Genomic DNA, 21,888 nt, shown 5'->3' with positions numbered 1-21,888 from the left:
TTGTGTACAGCTGTCTTAGAAAGTTTGAACCTGGAAGCAGCCCGCCACTCAGCATAGTCTTCTGCCATCAGAACCAGGATTAAACCAGGATTTAAAAATGCAGATTTGCTTAAACAATTAGAGTGGTCTCAATTTTTACCATGGCTGTAAGTGCTATTTATTTAGCAGATATGGTTATCCAAAGTAATGCAGTCTCTGGAAGGATTTGAGGTTAAGGGCTTTGCTCAAAGGCCCGATGGCAAAATCACTCTAGTGACTATGGGATTTGAATCTGTGCCCTTTACATCACAGGCATATAGGCCTAACCCACAGAGCCACATACCCCATGGTCCTGATATCAGTTGGTGTAACGGCTACATCTAGTCATGCTGGGGATGTGAACCCAGAGTCAAAACCAATTGTATGGGGTACAGACATCCATTTAGAGCAGGGGTGGGGAACCTGATCCATGGAGGGCCAGTGTGGGTGCGGGTTTTTGGGATGACCTCTCAATCAACCAATAATAAAGCAGTGGTTCTCAACTCCAGTCTTGGGGACCCGCTGTTGTTGGCTGTTTGAGAGGCCATCCCAAAAACCCTCACCGGCCCTCCATGGATCTGGTTCCCCACCCCTGATTCAGAGCCATTAGGGGGGGAGGGGCAGTTACACGCCTGTGCATGTGCATTTCCCAATCTGTCCTCGGGACCCCCAGACGGTCCACGTTTTTGCTTCCTGCCAGCCAGTCCGTATTTTTGCTCCCTCCAGGGAGAAAAAAAACGAGGACTGTCTGAGGGTCCCCAAGGGCCAGGTTGGGAAGCACCGTTCTAAAGGTGGGATGACAATGTTGTACGGAATCCATTTGCAGAGTCTCGTTTTAGCAAAATGATGGTTTATTGAACAGTAAAACTAATATAATGTAATACAGTGTGGACATACACTGAGTATTGAAAGGCAGCTCAAATACAAATTAAGGACAGTCCTTTACCCCCTTTTATATCCCAAAATTTGCATATAAAGAGTGACCCCCTGGACTGTGATGAGCCTGGGGCAGGACAGAATGGAGACTTTCTGATGATTGAAATTCACTTACTTCCTTATTTAAAATTTAGTGATCAGTGGTCATTGTTGACACACCACAGCACAATAACATGTGTCCTCTGCATTTAACCCATATGTGACATAGCAGGGGGCAGCTAATTCAGCACCCAGGGTATTAGTGCTTGGGGGTGGTGCCTTGCTCAGGGTACCTAAGTGGTGCCTTGCTGGTCGAGGATTTGAACCAGCAATCTTTCAATTACAAGTGCACTTCCCTAACCATTAAACCACCACTGCCAACTAGTGGGGCTTAGCATCCTAGTGGTGCCGACTGGAACTCCCATTCTCTCCCTGACTCCCCCCCCCCCCCCCCAATGTTGCAAATGGGCCTGCAAAGCTTGACCCAAAGAGAGATAGGAGTGTGAGGTGCCTCGTTAGTTTCTGCCTAATTAAAGCACTGTGAATGTGGCTTTGTTATCTAATGGTCTGCAGAAGTGAGGGAAGGATCCTGTTATGAGTCCATTGTGTTAAGCATGTTGCTGCAAACTGAAATCTGTATGTTAAGATATTTGATGGGGACTGGAACGGTGCTGCACAGTAGGGATGATCCCCACACAGCTCTGAAATATCAAAGGGTCAGCTGTCACTCACAAAGGCGTGCAACTACAAAGGAGCGGGTTCTGTTTGAGGCGGATTCCGGAATTCCTGAACTTAGAAAGTGCACTGCTTAGGAATGCACAAGGATGGGGTATCATTTTTCAACCAGTCGGGGCAAGAAAAGATCTGAATGTTCTGTGGTAGCCTGGGGTGAACTAGAGATGAACATGATAATCGTCATCATAGAAAGTTGTTTAGCAGCCTACAGAGCAGAAGTGAGACTCAAGCCCCCAATGTGGGGGCGTAACAGAACAAACTAGGCTGTCACACCCCCATCTATGTCATGTTCCTTTAAAACCTCTAGCAATGTCAATAAAAAAAATGAGATCATTTAGTGACTTAACTAGTGCAATGAATCATTTACTTAAGCATTTGCAAAAAATATATAAATATTTATAATATAGCAAAAATATATAACAAGAACTCATTTCCTTACGGTTGCTAATATTTAATATTTGTGTGTAATAATAAAGCAACCTAAAATATTTGTGGGAAAAAAATCACACTACATGCTTAATTTGTGATCACAAACACCTAGTATTTTATGTGGCAAAGATGCTTCAAAACTTAACAGCACGATATAAAAAGCGTAATTAGTATATTCGTCTTTGTACACATGCGATCAGAGGCTATAGAGTCCATTAATCTCATGACAGACAGTACCAGACTGTTCTGTCCATTAAAAAATTATGGGACACATGAGTTCCCTGTAGGATTGTTCATATACATTATAATGAAACTCGAAGAAATTAAAGTCATTTGTGGTCCCAAGTGTAAGAATAAACATATCAGAGAGGATTTTCCCGCTAATAAAAGAATAAAACCATGGGGCAAATTTTACTGGGATAAAACTTTCAGTGATATTAATTGGAAGAAAGCTTGTCAAGTTCTCTGCTCCAGAAAAAAATGAGGTTAATGTAAAATAATTCCTATCCTTCATATGTAAGACATACCATACAAATCCTAGAACAGGTTCCTGAATTCAATCTACTTTTTCTTCCAACTTATCTTGTTGCTCTAGTAAGCAACTATGCTATTTACCAATCTCTAATAACAATCTTGTACAATATAATGTCATTTATAATTTAATTAGTCAGTCTTGAGTGTGCATTACATACACTTTTTAACACAACAGCTGAACATATTATTATAATGTTCATATTAGTATTATCATCAAACTATTGGACACAATTGAGCTTGGAAGTACTGAGGAATGCTGCGTGCACATTGGTTATGCATGTGGGTCGATAGCTTCTCGTCAGAGGTGGATAGTTCAGGTCCAGAAAGTAAAAATCCAGACCAAGATTTTGTTTCAACCAAGCAGCTGAGTATAAAGAGTCACAGTTACGGATTACTCACTGGTTGGTTGATACAGAATCTTGGTCTGGGCTTTTACTTTCTGGATCTGAACTATCCACTTCTGCTTCTCATGTGTAAGTATAAAAACTTGTATTTAGTGGAAGTATGTCATTTATGTAGAGAGTGTATTCATGTATACAGTTCAATGGGTAGCACTGTGTACTCCAGTGCTCGCTGTATGTGTGCACTGCACATGTTCTGCTCCAGTTAAAAAGACTTGCAATGATAAATTGCCCACTATGTGTGTGTGTGTCTGTGTGTGTGTATGTGTGCGTGTGTGTTTATGTGTTTGTGTGTGTGTGTGTGCGTGTGTGTCTGTGTATGTGTATGCTTGTGTGTGTATGTGTGTGTGTGTGTGTGTGTGCCTGTTCGTGTGTGTCTGTGCATATGTGTGTGTATGTGTGTGTGTGTGCCTGTGCATGTGTGTCTGTGCATATGTGTGTGTATGTGTGTGTGTGTGCCTGTGCATGTGTGTCTGTGCGTATGTGTGTGTATGTGTATGTGCGTGTGTGTGTGTGTGTATGTGTGTGTGTGCCTTGTGTTAGACTGCCATTGTGTCTAGGCTTTGTGGGACAGGCTCCGGGTTCAATCACAATTTGTGGAATGTTTTGTTTTCTCTATAAATGTTCACTTTTACTAAGATCGTAACATTACTACATACCACGTATCCATCTATCATCCAACAGCACAGTGTTGCAGGAGTCTGGAGTCTATCCCAGGAAGCACAGGGCACTCGGCAGGAAAACACAGTAAGTGTACTTTATTCTGGACAATCTGAAAACAATTTTACAATAATCTTCTCCCAGTAGAATGCATCCGTCTTCCAAATTCCTGTCCTAGTCAGGGTTGCAGGTAGGGCTGCAGTCTGTGCCAAGCAGCCCAGGGCAAAAGACAGGGATACATCCTGGAAGGAATTCATCGTAAGGCACACACATACAATACGGGCAATTTAATGTAACTGGATGTATTCGGACAGCGGATGGAAACCCTCACAACATGGGGATAGTTTGTGAGCTTCACAGAATGAAGCGAGGACTAAACCCCCAAAACTGAAAGTATGAGGGAACAGTGCTACCTTTTCTTTCAAGTAAAACCTACTCTTATTACGAAACCAGGGCAGCAGGGGTGCCCATCTGAACAATGTACCCATTCTGTATCTGAAAGGGCAACTGAAAGAACAGCATCAGCAACATGACGTTCACAGATCTGTCAAGTGAGTATTGTCCTGGGGACCTGCTGGTCCTCTGGAAAAAAATAGGGTGGTGCTAAACTATTTAAAATATTTATTAAAAACAATAATTTACAGTTGCCAAACTAATCTATACTACTTTTATTTTGAATACACTTACATTTATTGATTCTATTGTTTTTCTACCTATATAGTCTAGCTATTATAATGCTGCTGATTTCAATCCAGAATGACCTGTAGTTTTATGTTGATAGACAACTGGATGTTTTTACTGGAGCAGAAACTGGAAGTGGCAACTAGCAAGGTGTACGTCTGAGCCCTTAAAAATCAAGGAGGGATTCTAGTCACTGACTCGCAATTCAACTCGAACTCAAGTCGCAAATTTGATAACATGTAACACATGTGACTCAACTTGGCAAAACTGATAGAAAGACTTGGACCTGACTTGGACTTCAGGGGAGATGACTCGAGACTAAGACCCGACTTGGACCCTATGACTCAAAAACACTTGAGGTTATAGTCACCCCTCTGGATACCATAACATTAATTTTACAATTTCAGTGTATATAAATTCTCTGCTGTCTGCATTTTCATTTAGCTGAATGCAAGGTCTCCTGAGATAGTTTGTTTGAAAGATGCATCACTCCCTGCATATACATGGATGTAAAAAATGTGTGAAAACATTCATGACAGTGTGGAGACTCTCTTTTCAAGGACTTAACTACAATATACTGTGGCAGGTTTTTAATGCAGCAAGATTTAATCACTAGAGGCAAAAAACTGACATAGATACGGACTCAAGTTACTTGACTCAGAACTCGACTTGGACTCAAATCACAAATTTGATGACTTGTGACTCAACAGCAAAAGTGATGGAAAGATATGAACTCGACTTTGACTTGAGGGCAGATAACTTGAGACTTGACTTGGGCTTACAATGATTTGACTCGAGACTCCCCAAGGAGTGAGTTGGTCCCATCCCTGTTAAAAACCTTACTAATCGTTTTTAACTCAGTTGCAGGCATGTTCCTTTTACACTGTGGCTCCACCACACTGCGATGAAATCGGAATTGATCTGTTGAGTCACATATTTTTCTTCATTTCAATCCAATGACACACCTCGCAAAGCTGCACCTCCATTTGTAGGATTCACTTTATGATTCGTAGCATTCGTAAGCAAATGTAGGCCAAGCCCCTGAAACCAAAGTACGGGTAGTTCATTCAGTACATTCCAGTTCATTCAGCACATCCTCGGGTGTGTGTAACATAAATAATATCATAGTCATCACATCAAAAAAGTAACTGTACATTAACAGAATGAGAAAAACCATTGTCCTGAAAACTCATTTTCCAAGAACCCTTGCTACAGTTTACGTGCACATGTAAATGTTTCATGTGGTTTAGGGTTTAATGTTTGTCAGGTAAAATGCGCATACACACATTCCTGGTTAATAACAGTCTTGCTTGCTGTTACTGCTTTATTCATCTATCTTTATACTTAACCTAAACCACAGTGAAGTCTGCAGTGATGCAGTGATGAAGGGTATGCATGAGTGGCACATGAGCAGTCAGAATAAGGGCGTCTGCTAAGAAGATAAATAAAAATAAACTGGCTAAGAATTGCTGCATCCTCCACTCCCAGTTCATGGTTAAAAACGTGGACCACATTTCAACATGTTTTTCTGAAAACACGTCACACAATCTTTCCACAGGCAAGGCGGGTAAACCCCGGAATGGAAGCCTGAATGTGGCTTTGGCAAAACAGTACAAAACTTATTTAGAGCCATTTTCTGGGATTCAGTTAACGTTTGGATTTTTATTCAGCAGGTTTGCGCGACCCAGAGAATGACAAACATAAGTTCTTCCCTTTTAAAATGAATTAAGAAATACATGATACAGAGTGCAGGAGGAAAACTCAAGTAACACAACTGAAAATGATGTTATACAGTAAGGCAGTTATTTTATGCGGTAATATTAAAGTTTGAGCGCCTCGTGGCAACGTGAGTCCACGGCTGGGCCACCCCGCGTCCCATCGCCAGGAGGCGCTGCAGCTCATTCTGCGCTGCATGCAGGGCAGCCGGTGTGTAATGACAAGCAGCAGCGGCAAACTCCGGCTCCCACTGCAGCCGAAACTACAGGACGGGCAGACGCAGTGTCTGTCTCGGCCGCTTTTGCTCAATGTTGTGTCCGCTATCTGCCGCCGGTCCGCGGGTCGCTCTCCTTCCCTCCCTCACTTCTGAGAAATGGACGCGAAGCCGGACGATTCGGACCGGGGCCGGTGGGGCGATGACGGCGAGCCCCTGCTGTACGGGGAATTCACGTCGGCGGCCAGCAGAAAGGTCAGGTACGCGGTGAGCCTGAGCGACACGGCGCTCACCACCCAGCGGATCACTGCGGCGCCCTCCGGCCGGGGCGCGGCGGTCCTCAACTTGAGAGACTGCGTGGGCTGCCGGGTCTTCAGGGCGGAGGACGACGCGGACCCGGGGGCTTGTTTCTCCGCGTACTTCTACCCCTTTAAGCGGAGATGGATGAGCTCCGGAGCGGCTCGCCAGAGGGTGGAGCAGTGCTTTCGGGTGGCGCCGGTCCAGGACCCCCAGGTGAATCTCCGGGAAGCGGAGCGCTGGGCTCAAGCCATCAGCCAGGGCTCCATCCGGCAGCGAGCACCCCGACAAGGTGAATGAAAAGGAGACGTTTATTAACACTGCATATAACTGACCTTTACTAGTCAATCACGGTACTAATCATCCCGCGTACTAAGACGGCGTCGGCGCCACGGCAGGAGATACGTGAAGCAAAAGTTGTAACAAAAGTAACGTCAGATGGGGGGGTCGTTCATGACTTCCTCAGGTGAGCAAGTATAGTTAAAAAAACACCATTGTCTGTTTTATTGAAGTAGAAGTGCGAGGTTAACCGTTAAATGATTCTCAACGCCAAATATTGGTTCCCAAAAAGCGAGACTCGTAGCCTGTGTGCGGCTCCCCGGGGCCGCCGACCGCCCTCCGATGCCGGTCCCAGGTATGCTGACGGCGCCTTGGATCCTCTATTTTAATCCGCTCCTTTAACCCAATTTTCCTGGCGGTTTGGAAGTCGACGGTGACTCAGAAGGAACTTCTCAGTGTTTCCCCGTGTCTGTGGCGCCCTCGTGAAGTTTATGTTCGGACTGTACCGAAATGACAGATTGGGCTCAGGGTGTCCCTTTTTCAGAGAGAGATGGTGGGGGATGTGTGCACCCTGTTTAAACACAAATGAATCCCTCAGTTTTGGTACAGTTTGCGAAGCTGTGTCGAATCTGAACGATTCTCCACTTAATCCATTTAGGGTAATGGATAGTGCTGGTTAGGTTTGAGGTTGCAAATATGCTCATTATGTATAACTGTGCTTAGTTTTAGTCTCTCTTCATATGGATATTTGCACTCATGACTGATATATAACATGCACTAACTGTGGTTTTAATTGTAAGCATTGGTGTTTTCCGAGAGCCTCGCCTGTTACCTTACCTATCTGTTATCTCATTACTCAGGCAGTCGTTTGTGGTTTACCTGTTGCAGAATGACGAGAAGGAGTGGTCAGGAAGTACTGCTTAGGTTCGGTGAGGTGGGAGCAGCCTGCCTCATTTGATAAAGGCCTTTGGTGCAGCAGTTTCTATTTATTTGTTTATTGTATTGATGCTGATAGACAACTGGATGTTATTACTGGAGTAGAAACTGGAAGTGGCAACTAGCAAGGTGTTCGTCAGCCATTAAAAATCAAGGAGGGATTCTAGTCACAGACTCGCAATTCAACTGGAACTCAAGTCGCAAATTTGATAACATGTAACACATGTGACTCGACTTGGATCGTATCGTAATGGATTGTGCTGGTAAGGGTTGCAAATATGCTCATTGTGTATAACTGTGCTTAGCTTTAGTTTCTCTTCTTATGGACATTTGCACTCATGACTGATATATAACATGCACTAACTGTGGTTATAATTCTAAGCATTGGTCAGACATCTGGAAGATCACACTTGGAGTTTTTCAAGAAAATGAATGCCGTCCTGTCAGTGGTATGATTTGCACTGGTTTATTTCATATGCTCTATTTATATTTAAAAATCTGTGCATTTTCATATTCAGTTATCGTGCATTAATTCATATATGCAGTCTGCACAGTTTGAGTGACAGCTGGCTGTTAGGTGTTTTCCCAGAGCCTTGCCTGTTACCTTACCTATCTGTTATCTCATTACTCAGGCAGTCGTTTGTGGTTTACCTGTTGCAGAATGACGAGAAGGAGTGCTCAGGTAGTACTGCTTAGGTTCGGTGAGGTGGGTGCAGCCTGCCTCATTTGATAAAGGCCTTTGGTGCAGCAGTTTCCATTTATTTGTTTATTGTCTTGCGGTGTAACTAGGTTAATTAGTGACTACGCAGTGGCTGTGTGAAGTGCCATGTGCCTGCACAGAGTGCTCTTGTTACAGTCCAGTGATCAGGCACACCTCTCTCTGGAAGGCTCCGTCATTCCTCATTCTCCCCGCCTTATCACAGGGCACTCTCCTGTTCTCCCGTCCACTCCGGCGTACGTGCCCTAACCTGTCGATGTTTCCATTCCCGTCACGGTTCCCGGACGTTAGGGTGCACAGCCGGAGTTTCAACATCCGGGGCGGATGACGAACTGGTTCCCGGGGAAGGCGGAGGTGTTTTAGAGGGGCAGCTAAGTGCTGGAGACGACGGACGACGACGGTAGCAGGGCCGGTGTGGTAACCACAGAGGGAGGCTCCTCTGGGGGAAGCACCTTGGTCTTTCGAGCCAGCTGAGTTGTGGCAGAGCGACATGCTGACCTCACTGGATTCTGGATTGTCCGAGAACCACCTCCCCCCAATAACCCCCGGTCTTTTTGGGTATGTTTGACAAAGGATCTGAGCTGGGAATGGTATGCAAGCGGACTGCATTCATTCATGAGCAGTTTCTGTCAGCTGCACGGTACCTGAGGGGGTCGCGGGCAGGAGAGCTGTCCGTGTCACAGAGCCCCATCCTTTGTGTTTGTTTTTGAGTCAGCCAAGCGGCTGGAAAAAGAAGTCATACTCATCCTTACCGCTCAGCTGCTCTGGCCCCCATCCCAGCACCTTTCCCTCAGCTAATCTGCGGTGTTTTCTAGCAGATCGCCACCCTCCAGAGCTCTCGGGCACACAGAGGTGTGTAAACAGCATGGAACAGAACAGAGGTTAAAGTTGAACATACAGTAGTTATGATTGCAAGGCACTAAGGGAAGCTGGCTGATTTGCGACCGCTGTCATGATTTATTAATGACCCCGGGTTGTTTTAACAGCCATTAAAAAGGTGAATTATAAGTCAGGCAGATAGGGTGCAACCCTGCGATGGGGATATCATGTATTAATGCGCTGTGGCAGGTGGAGCGTGTGCTTTTAGAAGAAGTTCGTCATGATCAATGCCCTCAGTTTCCTCCAGAGATCAGCAGTGTTGAGGCAGGAGTGTTTAAGTGATAACTTAACATCACCATGCAGAAGCAAGTGGCTCAGAAATGTTACTGCACCTGTGAGATTTCATTCCTGGTGATTCGAACCCAGCCCTCGAAAGTTATTTTTAAAATGCATATTAATGAGTGTCCTGCAGGTTTGTAATTTGAGAATGTTCAGATTACAAAAGGTTCATTGTCGTTTGTAATACTAAGTACTCTGTACAATGTGATATATACTTTTAGTTTTCTGCAGACCGACACAGAGCAACAACACAGGACAAAAAGTAACCGGACAGGAGAGCACTTGGGTAAAATGTGTGGTTGTGGTTGCTTTCTGTAATCTGAATAAAGGCGAATCCCTGCTTTGCATGAAACAGTACGATGGCTAACTTCCCATTTGTCTGTGTGGCTCTGGTGCTGAGCATCGTGAAATCTCAGTGGCTGAATGAGACCGGTCCACAGTGTCGGGGGGGTGGGGGGCGATCTCTGCCCTGAGACACCTCCCTTACATAGGTGTTGATTTCCTGACCGGGCCCTTGTCTCCCAGTTCTGTCTCCCAAGGTTTTCATCAATTTTGCACCTGGAAAGGTGCCTCTCTCTGCACAAAGGGCCACCTCTGCTTGTGGGTGAAACTTTAGCCAGCCTCTTTTTTTTTGGCAGATGTTGCCTCTTTGTGTGTGTGTGAGACACGACTTTCTGTCGTGAGTCCTCCACTGCACAGCGTTTAAAAGTCCCAGTTTGTGGAACGTCAGCACTGCAGTTTGAGCTGGCTGGCTGCGGCTTTTGCGTTTTAAACTTGCGAAGGAGCTCTTTACTGATCTCGCCAGTAGGAGCGTAACGTTACACACATTCGTGTCAAAATGTTCAGTACAGGTCTTTCGGTTCAGTACGCATAAGTACCGACAGAATGCAGCAAATGCAGAACCTTTGTGTGTTTGTGTGTGTCCCCCGAGTAGCATTCGGAAAGGGCCGGATGAAGCCGCGTCACTATGCATACGCACAGACATCCTTATGTGTGGCTTAATGTGGATACAAATACAGCACATATGCTGCACCATAATTGATATTTATTTTGTTATGCTTTGTATTTCTTGCGACAATATTTGTGTTGCACAGTTCTAATATGAAGCTGAAAGCTGCTAATGTGAATACAGTACATATCAGGTACAGTTAATTTTCTAAATGTGCGCCTCAGTGGAAATTTATTTTATTTGTATTTACTTGAGAGAATATTGATTTATCTTTAAGTAAATTTTAGTTTATTAGTAGGTCGCAGCAGTATTGACAGAGACTTTTTATTTAAGAAAGACAGTCATACTTTGTTCAGTAAACCACTGTTTAATAAAGGAAAAAAAGAAGCAATTTGTGTTTTTCTGCTGTACCGAAAACGTACCGAAGCGTGATTTCTGTACCCTTACACCCCTACTTATCAGCTGTGTTAGGGAGTGTGTGTGTATGTGTGTGTGTGTGAAGCGCAAAGCTGATATCCAGCTTTCAGCATTCAGATCTGCATTTCCCTCTATTCCGGATGGCCTTAATCGGAAGGCAGGTAAACCAGTGAAATGTGGCCTGTTCTTTGCCATCCTTCTGTGGGTTGTAATAAGATGAGCGTGTTTGCAGTTCATATGTAACTCCACAGCCTTTAGCTGCAGTGGCCCCCCGGCCACCATCCAGCCCGTACACCGGTCCTGGCCCTCCCTGCCCTGCCCGCTGTGTGCTTCACATATTGTTGGCCGACGTCTGGTCCTCTCCGCTGGGTACTTAATGCATGTCTTCCGCCAACATGCGTTGTGACTCTGAGCTGTTTGCAGACAGCTGGTGACGCTGCCGTTTTTAAAAATTTTTATTTACCACCCCCCTCCTGCAGGAGGCGGGGGGAGAGCAAACGCAGATGTCTCTCTGGTGATTACGCGGCAGAGGAAATATGGTGCTGACCACAGGCCTCCGGTGCCAGAGTCGACACGGCTAGGAGAAGGTCGCCTTCCATAGATGGAGATGAGGTTAATGAATAAGCGGGCAGGTGTAGCGTGTGTTGGGGGCAGCGTGGCGCGCAGGTCCCTGCTTTACACCCCTCGAGGCATGCGTGGGGGATCTGGGCCACCACGCACAGTGGGGGCCTGTGTGTGCAGTATTTTAATGAGTTTTGCATGATTTACAGGGTTTGATTTTTTGTGTGTGTGTGTTATGGATCTCATGCTGGGTGGTGGAGTTAAAACAGGAGTGGAGACACTCAGCCAAGGCACCGTGAAATTGCCCGGTCATCTGCATTCCTGCATCAGACAGACCAAACCTTATTTGTTTTAGACCGGTGCTGAGCGCTTCACTGCACAGGTGTGTGTGTGCGCGTGTTCGTGTTGTGTGTGTGTATGTCTGTGTGTCACTGCATAGATGTGTGTGTGTGCATGCGCGTGCATGTTGTGTTTGTGTGAGTGAGTGACTGCATAGGTGTGTGTGTTTGTGTGTGTGTCTATGTGACTACACGAGTGTACGTGGTCCAGGTATACTTTACATTGTGAGTACATTTGGTCCCCACAATGTGATAAAAACTTATTTTGATGATGTGGGGCCATTTTTTCAGTCCTCACAAGGGGAAATTTAATTTTATAAAAATCTGTGACTGCAATCAAAAAACTAAAAATGGCAAAAGACTTGTACTTTGTTTGGTTACTTATGGTTATGGGTGGATGTTAAGGTTGTAGTTGTTGGCATTAGGGTTTTGCCCATAGAAATGAATAGTCGATCCCCACAAAGATATGAGTACAGGTCTGTGTGTGTGACTGCACGGGTGTGTGTGTGTGTGTGTGTGTGTGTGTGTGTGTGTGTGTGTGTGTGTGTGTGTGTGTGTGTGTGTGTGTGTGTGTGTGTGTCCTGTCCGCAATAGTTTTTCCAGTCCTCACCCAGCTCTGCTGATCGTCACTGGTTAGCGTCTCGCCACTGCGTGCACACGCCTGCCGGTGCAGTGTCATCTGTCCTGTGACCATGATTCACTGGCTCGCAGTGTGATTCCCGTTTGTAATTACACACAGCCGAAAGCTGTGGCAGTTAGGCTGAGTTAAGCAAGAACGTGAATACAAGGGAATGGAATGGGAGGTGTCACTGTCAGAGACTGGAAGGAAATGAACTGTTATTTGCCATTTGTACTACGAAAATGTTGTACGAGAACAAGTAGATTGGAATGTGTTAGTTTTCATATATCCCAGCATGGTCTCCTTTTTAAGGCAGACTGGTAAATGGTAAATGGATTGCATTTATATAGACTGGGTTTGCAGTGAGTCTCATTTTAGAGATGCTGGTTAAAACATCCACAAACAAACAAAGTTTGTTCGGTCATAGAAACTGTGGTGCTTTATAGTGGTTCTCTAAGTGTAGATGGGTGACATTTGGATGCCTGATATTTTGAGAAGGTTGTTTGGTGAAAATAGGAACTTTGAGAGGTGACCGTGTCTTCCCGCACAAAAGCGGTACACGTTTGCGTCCTCCGTGCTGTTGATCAGCAGTTTGAGTTGTGAATATTTCTGGAGGGCTTACAGCTCGCCGGTCCGATAGCAGACGTGCCCAGCGGCCCGTCGCAGTGCTGCTCTCTGCGGTTCCTACATCGTTCTCGCCTGAGGCGTGTTCGGTTCTCCTTACCAAAGTTCCTCCTTCGCTCTGTGGTTGCACGAGTCCCTTTGTCCCAAAGTGTTAATCCTCACGCTGATCACCTGAGGTCGTTTCCGCCCTGACCCTGGCCGTGCCAAGCTGCGCTCACTGACACATTGTGGCTTTAATTTGTGTGCGATGGAATTGGGGCGATTTGCACGTCCCGTTCCTTAATGTGCCTTCAAGGCTGCCACATACCCCCCCTCCCCCCATATCAGCCTGTTTCCTCAGAGGCAGTGAAATCTCCATCATGTCTGCTACTCTCTGCGCGTGACGCCGGTCATCCGACGGACCGAAATGTCATTTCTGTACAATCAGAAGAACAAAAACCTAAAGCGCGTTTCACTTCATTAAATCTCCCCAAAAGATGGCAGGATCCTACCAATTGCGCTGCTCCCAGGCGGGTCTGGGAAGTGCTGCCATGTGACAAGAATGCCTGTCACTTTAAAATGCAGAGCTTTGTTTGGGCGGCTCGCTGTCCTCACGTTCCAACCATTCTAGGCAAATGGGACACTTTCGCTACGGTATACGGTATACGCTTATACACCACATTAACCCATTTAATCCCACTGGTCAAAATTGTGATCACGTTATTTTTTTTGCTCTTTAAGCTCCAAAATAGTGGTTGTTGCCTGTAAGCCCAAAAGAAATGAAAGTACAGGTTGTCTTGATGGTGTATGACCAATGTCGTGTCACTAGTGTCAATGGTCACATGACCAGAGCAGTTCAATTCCTTCATACACTGTAATGGCAGGGAAAAGTTTAGTATTAAACAGGTTAAGGGCACCCAAATCGCCTAATAATTTTGTAAGAATTCTTGTACCTAATGTTTTTATAGCTAATTGATGGTCTATTTTTGTATTCTGCAGTTCACTTATGTTCTCTTAACCCACCCCTGGACTGTAATTCTGCTTATTTTACCGTCCGAAGGCGTGTTATGGTGCTGATGGAGGGGCGATGGGGTCATGTCCAGAGGGTGTCCTGCTGGGGGCCGCCGCCGTTCTCGGGGAAGGGGTGGGGGTGGGGGTGAGCTGCTGGGCAGGATGTGTGGCACCGGGATGGAGGTCAGGACCGCCTGCCGAAAGCTCCTGTCTGGCACAGGGAGTGACCAAACAGCTGCTCCTCCAGCTGCTGTCGTCTCCCCCTGCCAGACTCCACTGGGGGCAGGATTGGGGGGGGTTCTTTTCTGGCGAGTAAAGTCATGGGAGCGCCCTCTGCAGGCGGGCCCGTAGCACTGCTGCTGGCACGTTAGCTAACCTCTGGAGCGAATGCGTGCAGCAGGACCACGCAGCCTCAGCATTTCCATTTAACTCGTCCTGCTTGCTGTTTGCCTTTGAAACTGCTGCTTTAGAGTCCCTGTTCTGCATCTCCAGTGAACTCTGTCCCCATTCTCTGCTAACCCTGATGCTCTGTCTCCCCCCCCCCCCCCCCAGGTACAGCGAGTGACCCGGTGAAGCTCCCCGGCCGCCTCCTGATCCTGGTGAACCCCCACAGCGGCCGCGGTCAGGCGCTCAGCCTCTTCGTGGGACACGTGCAGCACATGCTGACGGAGGCCAGCGTCCCCCACACGCTGCTCATCACCGGTCAGTGGGCCGGCCTTCTCACACCTGTTGCTACCATGGACTGTACCACAGGGGGGCTGGACGGGGGGTGGGTGTGGGGCATCCTGTTATCATCCCCTTTCCTGTTGGCTGCATTCCTCAGGCGGGGTTTTTATGGGAAGCGCTCGTATAATAAATCAGACCGATGCCAGGTTCCTCGCCCAAGCTGTAGATTATGGTTGGCACACTGCTGGAGCGTGGGAGACGGTGGATGCGGGACGGGGGGGGCGGCGCTCGCCGCGGTTAGCGGTCAGCCTGGTCTGTCTCACTTCCCATGACCCCTGCTTGCCCACCCCCACCATTGGGGCGTCTCTGTCATGTCCAGTCATTCAACAGAATGCAAGAAGAGCAGTTAGTGGGGTCCGGGAAGCGCCGGGGCTTCTCGAATTTCGGCGCTGGCTGCGGCCCACGTTCCCTGGGCTGTGTGCTGTCGGCCAGCCGTAACGCGCTCCTTCCCCTTTAAGATGCTCTCCAGAGGCCTCCCAGCTGCTTTCGCGGTCGCTAAGTGTTCTCGACATGGCGGGATCACTCTGTGCCGGCTTCTGCGTGGGACACGGCCCGGGGGAGCTGGGAGGCGACATCTGGGCTGCTGTGTTATCCGGTAGCGGGACACGGCGAGCTCTGTGGCTGCCGGGCTCTGAGGAAAGCGGCGGTTTCGTCATCCGGATCCAGGGCCCATGGGGCAGCAATGCGCTGCCCATCGCTGATTTCCAGCAACCCATTTTGGTCCCTTTTCGCTCATGACATTTAAAGGGCCACACCCCCATTTGGCTGGCTAGTCAAAAATCCTTTGTCCCAAAGCTTCATGGGAGCTAAAAGTAATTTAGGAACTTACAGTATGTCATGAATTGGGCTTTATGAATACCTGGTGAAGTGAGAGTGGCTGATTAGAGTCCTCTGGCTTGGATCAGGGCTATTTATATAAGAACAGGTGGAGTGGACCCAACTATTCAGGCTGAGCTTGTGTTTATATGCTGCTACATGCTGTTTTGTTGGACGTCACATATCTTTCACTCAGTATTTTCAACAATGTCTTTCTACACAGCGGCTGAGCGCCTGGGGCTAATGCTGCGATTAGGTTATTAAATGGCTCTCTTGACTGTAAATAGACAAGCCATCCACCCCAACAATCTTCTTTGTTCATTTTTTTTTTTTTTTTAATGTTTCCAGCTTAGCATTGGTCAACGGTTTTCACAATTAGCGGTTGTTGTGCCACTGCCGCCGGTGCTTCTGCTGTGCTGGTGAGGAAGGAAGCGTGCCGCCATTGCGGTTCTGCGTGTGCCCCGAAAAGGGAAGACTCTTCTGACAGTGCAAATAGCTTCTTCTTTTTTTCCCTGCTCCCTAAACCCGCCAAAATACAGCCGCACTTCAGAAGGCATTTCATAGCCAGTATGCATGAACGCCCAACGCGGGCACCTCCGTTAAGTCAGCCGCGCGCGACCCACACCGCTTATGACTGTTACTTAGTGAAAACGCTGATGGACATTTATCGATTTCACATGCGTTATTGATGAATGTCTAATATAACTCCAGTCGCTAGACCTTTTTTGAGACTCATCTTTTGAAGAGAACTTATTAACTGGCAATTCACTGACAGCTGAAGCACCTTGCAAGGTGTCTCCCCATCCAGAGGAGTTTTTCAGTGGAACTAATAGAAGCCAAGGTTGGGTAGTGAGCAGCCGGGCCCACAGCTGCTGGAAGGTGTGTTGTGGGGGTGGGGTATAGTGCACAGGGACGCCATTGTCATGGGGGGAGGGTGGGGAGTCAAGGTCTGGGTATCGCTGGGTATCGCTGGGTATCGCTGGGTATCGCTGGTACGGCGCTACTCAGAGGTCCAGAAAGAGTGCCAGCCCTTCCCTGGCCTCGAGACCCCACTCTCTGAGGTCTCCAGCCCCACAGAGGACAGGAATGCGGCATCCCCATAAAGACTTCCCGTTCTGCAAATGATTTTGATTCCTTCTGCTGCCTCTGATCTGAGGCTTTATTAATTGCAGTTAATTTTGTTTTTGTAATGAGCTTGTAACAGCTTCCTCCCGCAAGTCCCTCAGCAAGTGAGCAGCACCAGCTCTTCACTCCACCAGCCATTTTAACCTTCTCTTTGCACTTTTTGTTATCGTCCACATTACATTCCTGCTGCTATATCGTCTCGTGCAGTGTTAATGTACACTTTACCCCTGTAATTGTGAACATACAGCCCCCCCCCCCCACATTCCTGCTGCTATATCGTCTCGTGCAGTGTTAATGTACACTTTACCCCTGTAATTGTGAACATACAGCCCCCCCCCCGTGTCTTATGTTGCATCGTGGACTGGGCTGAACGACGTACCACTGTATACTTGTGCATGGGTTATAGGTGCAAATTTGCTCTAACTCACCACATTCAAACTTGAGCTGTGTGAAGTATTACAGGAACATACCACTTATCCAGGTTGGTTGGGGAGAGCTTGTGTATAATCTGGAGCTTTATAATAAGAAGCTTTCCTTCCAGAGGGGTCATGTGACTTGTCTGTGTAAAATAAGCCAAGGAAGCATCACAGGAGCGGAGCAGATGTTGGAGGGACATGTAGGCGAGCCGGTCCGCTATGCGCGGCTTGTGATGGGCTGCCCACCTCTCACTGCACCTCTCACTGCAACGCTTCTCGCCCAACAGAGCGGCAGAACCACGCCCGCGATCTGGTGAGGGAGGCAGACCTGTCTCAGTGGGATGCCTTGGTCATCATGTCAGGGGACGGACTGCTCTTTGAGGTGGGTGACAGACCGTGGCGAGCTCAGGAATCTCACTGCTATCTCGAGGCTCCCTGTGGGCACAGTGGCACAGCCCGGTGGGTGGGGACATGGACCCCTGGGGCCAGAGCTGTCCATACAGGTGCCAGGAGAATCATGTTATGTCTTATTTGGGAGAGAAAATGTTTTATAATAGTCTGTGCAGCACTAATGCGACGAAGTGGCTGCTCTGCTGCGTGTGTCTGCGTTCAGACCCTGCGTCTGCTCCTCCTAGGTGGTGAACGGACTGATGGAGCGGGAGGACTGGGAGCAGGCCATCCAGATTCCACTGGGGGTTCTGCCCGGTGGCTCGGGGAACGCTCTGGCTGCCTCCATCCTCCACTACTCCGGGTGAGACCCCCCCCCCCCCCGGTCCGTTAAAGAACAATGACATACACTGCAGGATCTATACACTCTGCTGCGGCGGGAATGATATGTGAATGTGCTTCATTCAGCCTCACAGTAGGGACCCCAGAATTCTAGCAAAGTTCTGATGCATGAAGTCCCTACATTATCAGAGGGTATGTGACAGACAAAAGGACGAATGAGTTTAGCTGTAGAATGACAGAAAGAAGGGGGGCTGAATCAGATGCAGGACAAGCATGTGAGCGGGGAAAAACGGGGCCATTGAGGCAGCCTTGCACTGTCAGCTTTTGTAAGCTTCCCTTTCTTTTGTTGCTGCTCCCTGTTTACAATAAGAGCTCCTCCTACTGGAGGTTTACATACATGACACCTCGATTTGAGGTGATGTCAGAGATGCCGGTCCTCTGCCGCCTGTCAAACATTTTTGCCGTGTGGCGAGCGCTCAGAGACGGGCAGTGGTGGCGTGCCCCCCCCCGCCCCCTCCTGCCCGGCCGCTGATGCCTTCTGCGTGCCCTTGCCAGGTCCCAGCCGGTGTCTAGCGAGGAGCTGCTGGTGAGCTGCGGCTTCCTGCTGTGCCGGGGCCTGCCGTCGCCCCTGGACCTGGTTTCTGTGAGCCTGGCCTCGGGCACGCGCCTCTTTTCCTTCCTCTCCCTCGCCTGGGGCTTTGTGGCCGACGTGGACATCGAGAGCGAGAAGTACCGCTACGTTGGCACGGCACGCTTCACCGTGGGGACGCTGGTGCGGCTGGCCTCCCTGCGTGTCTACGAGGGCCGGCTGGCCTACCTGCCCGTCGAGGAGTGCCCAGCCCCGTGCCAGGCCTCCCCGCCCCCCCACGGCCTCGGGATCTGCTCCTCCTTCTTCTGCCACCCACCCGCGGGCTCGTCCGACCCGACCGCCACGCACACCTTCCACAACTCCTGCAACTCCAACAACTCGACGAAGGCCGAAGTTCCATCTTCATCCTCCAGGGGGCCCCCTGACTCCCTCCTGGTGCCACTAGAGCAGCCAGTGCCCAGCAACTGGACTGTAGTGAAGGAGGAGAACTTTGTGCTGGTGCTGGCCATGTACCAGTCTCACCTGGCCGAGGACTTCATGGCCGCGCCCGAGGCGGCTGCTGACGACGGCCTCATACACCTCTACTACGTCCGAGCGGGAATCTCCCGGGCTGCCCTGCTGCGCCTCTTCCTGGCCATGGAGAAGGGTGCCCACCTGTCTGCCGGCTGCCCCCACCTGGTCTACAGCAAGGTGCGGGCGCTGCGCTTGGAGCCTCTCTCCCCCAAAGGCGTCATCACAGTGGATGGAGAGGTGGTTGAGTATGGGCCCCTGCAGGCACAAGTGCACCGTGGCCTGGCACGTCTGATCATGGGCTAGGGGGTTATTGACGGAGTGGGAAGGGGGGGCCCTGCACTCACAATCCAGACGGTCCCGTGGCTCCTCGATGGCGTAACAGTCTGACCGAACATGTCCGGGATCGTAACTGAAACTTCTGATTCGGGTCGGGGTGTGGTGGGGTCAGGACTTCCCCACCCTTAATGGCAACACGCATCCTGTGATGCTTTTCCAGCCAAGTCGGCCCACATGCCACCAGATGCCGGTACCAGGCATGGGGGCTGTTTGCTGAATCAGGTGTGATCCCCACCAGCTGCTCCTCTGTAGCTCCTAGACACCACGTTATTTAAACCATCGTTATAAAGTCTGTTTTTCGTAATACTGTTATACAATATGGCTGTGGGGAAGACATCAGCCCCGAGGGCTAAGAGCAGCTGCTCTCCAGTGTGCAGAGGGGGTGACCTCACTGTCTCCGCTGTTGGACGCTGTGCATCATGAAGGAAGCGGTGGTTGGGGGGGGAGGGGCCATGTTGACAGCCATGAAGGGCTGTCATTCTGCAGTAGCTAAACTGCACCCCCCCCAGATCAATACCATTTCTTTCTATGTGGGGGAGGGGGGTCACCAGGCCAGTCAACAGAATCTACGTCTAATCTTCCTCTGCACATTTTTGATAGATATTGAAAGTGCCCCCATCTCCCCCCCCCCCCCGCCCAGTGTCACATGTGCACTTTACCTCACCTTTACTCCGATTTTAGCTGCTGTGACAGTTGCACATTCACTTCCCCTCCTAGCTGTGTCGGATGGGGCCGCTGTCTGGATCCTGCGTCACCCCCCCCCCACCCCCACAACCACTGCGCTCCCAAATGCTTTTCTCCTGGGGGGCTTGAGCTGTTAGCACCTCCCTGTCCTTATCCCTGACCTTTGAAGAAAAGATAAATAAATAAATGCCATTAAATCGACAACTGTGACAAGGGAAGTTAACTTGAGTTCAGTGGTTGTGTAATTTCCCATTGGGATGTGCTCTGGCCAGTGACTTCATCGCTGTGCGTAAAACCAGGGGGGTGTGTTGGCAATGTGATCATTGATGCTGATGCAGCAGCCCTGGGGTCAGTCGGTAGGGTTGCCTGCCCCCCTCCCACTCTTTCCATACGGTACTGCTGTCAGCTCCGTAGAATCTGGAGTAAGCGACGCAAATGACAAACGTGGGCGTTTCTGTTTCCCCCATTGGTTTGGGGTGGGGTCCCGGTACATTTCCAAGAAGACCAGTCTCTAATCCTGATGTGTTTGGTGTGGGTAAATGGAAGTGACAATGACCAGAATATGACACTGTAAATGATTTTGATTATGCAAGCCAAGTATTTCTTTACTGTAATCAGGTGTGTTATTGTGATTCTGAAAATACACACAGAGCACTATCTGTACTGTTACGGGGATGATTCTGAATGCACACGCAGAATGGTGTTTAATGTCATTGGTGGTGGGGGTGTTATGATGCTGAAAATACAGAGTGCTATACTGAAAATGAAGGAACAACAGTTCTGTAAGTGCAGCCACTGTGAACCTCCACCCCACCAGCTGGAATGCAGTAGGCAGTGGACTGATGCCACCACACTGCGCATGTGGGTCACAGGCTGTGCACTGTGACCGTGACAGTTAAACTTCACTCAGAGGAGCTAGTGTCCTGCTCAGCCTACTACCCCCCCCCCCCCCCGACGCACACGTCCCATATCGAGCGGCGAGCCAGTGAGTGAGATGTGCTCTTTCAGCATTCTCTGCTGCAGCCACTGGCAGTGCGCCCGGCGATGGCTGTCCACAGCCTGCCGCAGGGTAATGGGTTTATCTAGGTTTTTAAAATCACTGTTCCAAAAAAAAATAACTGCATCAATTTATATCACTTTGAGGCTGTGGGAAGAAGGAGTGAATAAAAAGGGAGAGAACAGCTTAAACCTCTGAAAATCACCATCAGTCATCATCGTAACCACCACCGAGGTCTCCTGCCTCAGTGTTAAATTTGGGACTGTGAGTGTCTGTGCCACAAGAGACACTGCGGGCCAGCCAGCCCCCTGAGCAGAAATGTCAGGCTACGCTTTCAGGTTTCCAAGGGTGTTTCCTATCGCCATGACAACAAGGGGTGGTGGTGGGGAGGGGACCACCAGCAAGGGCCAGTGACCCCCCAGGGGAGGATGTGCATATGGGATGGGGGATTATTTCTGAAGCTGCTTGGTTACAGAATCCCAGTGAACCAGCCACAGCCCCAAATGGATGCACTTCACTGTTCAAAAACAGATGCTGCTGTAAAAAACTGGAAGGACACTGTTGCATTTCCTGCTCAGTTAAAATGACGTGTCAAGCCGAAGTCTATTTTTCCAGCCGTGCAAATTGTCCTTAGTTTTGTAACCAAAGGCCAAATTCTATAGGATTGTTTCCTTTTGAATAAACTTTTAAAAAAATCAAGACTCATCTTTCACGTGTCGGTTCTAGATCTGAGAACGGCTGGTGCTGTCATGCACAGGATGCCCCCCC

General features: G+C 48.6%; 1 protein-coding gene across 3 annotated transcripts; it reads left to right on the top strand.

Moving 5' to 3' along the window:
* The first annotated feature begins 3,020 nt into the window (after positions 1-3,020).
* sphk1 (sphingosine kinase 1) lies at positions 3,021-21,819 on the top strand. 3 transcript variants are annotated; one of them, XM_072712179.1, is made up of 6 exons: positions 3,021-3,104; positions 3,717-3,779; positions 14,742-14,891; positions 17,560-17,654; positions 17,908-18,023; positions 18,557-21,819. In XM_072712179.1, exons 1-6 carry the CDS (start codon positions 3,101-3,103, stop codon positions 19,404-19,406), a joined length of 1,278 nt encoding a protein of 425 aa, XP_072568280.1. In that variant the 5' UTR covers positions 3,021-3,100; the 3' UTR covers positions 19,407-21,819. The 3 variants fall into 3 exon arrangements, with proteins under 3 accessions (XP_072568280.1, XP_072568279.1, XP_072568281.1); XM_072712178.1 differs by lacking the exons at positions 3,021-3,104; positions 3,717-3,779 and adding an exon at positions 5,453-6,892; XM_072712180.1 differs by lacking the exons at positions 3,021-3,104; positions 3,717-3,779 and adding an exon at positions 6,929-7,066.
* Positions 21,820-21,888: the final 69 nt, after the last annotated feature.

This window comes from Paramormyrops kingsleyae, chromosome 5 (genome assembly GCF_048594095.1).
Source record: "Paramormyrops kingsleyae isolate MSU_618 chromosome 5, PKINGS_0.4, whole genome shotgun sequence".
In the NCBI taxonomy this organism is placed as follows: Eukaryota; Metazoa; Chordata; class Actinopteri; order Osteoglossiformes; family Mormyridae; genus Paramormyrops; species Paramormyrops kingsleyae.
The sequence above is the reverse complement of the archived record's forward strand: the minus strand, read 5'-3'. Positions and strand labels throughout refer to the sequence as shown.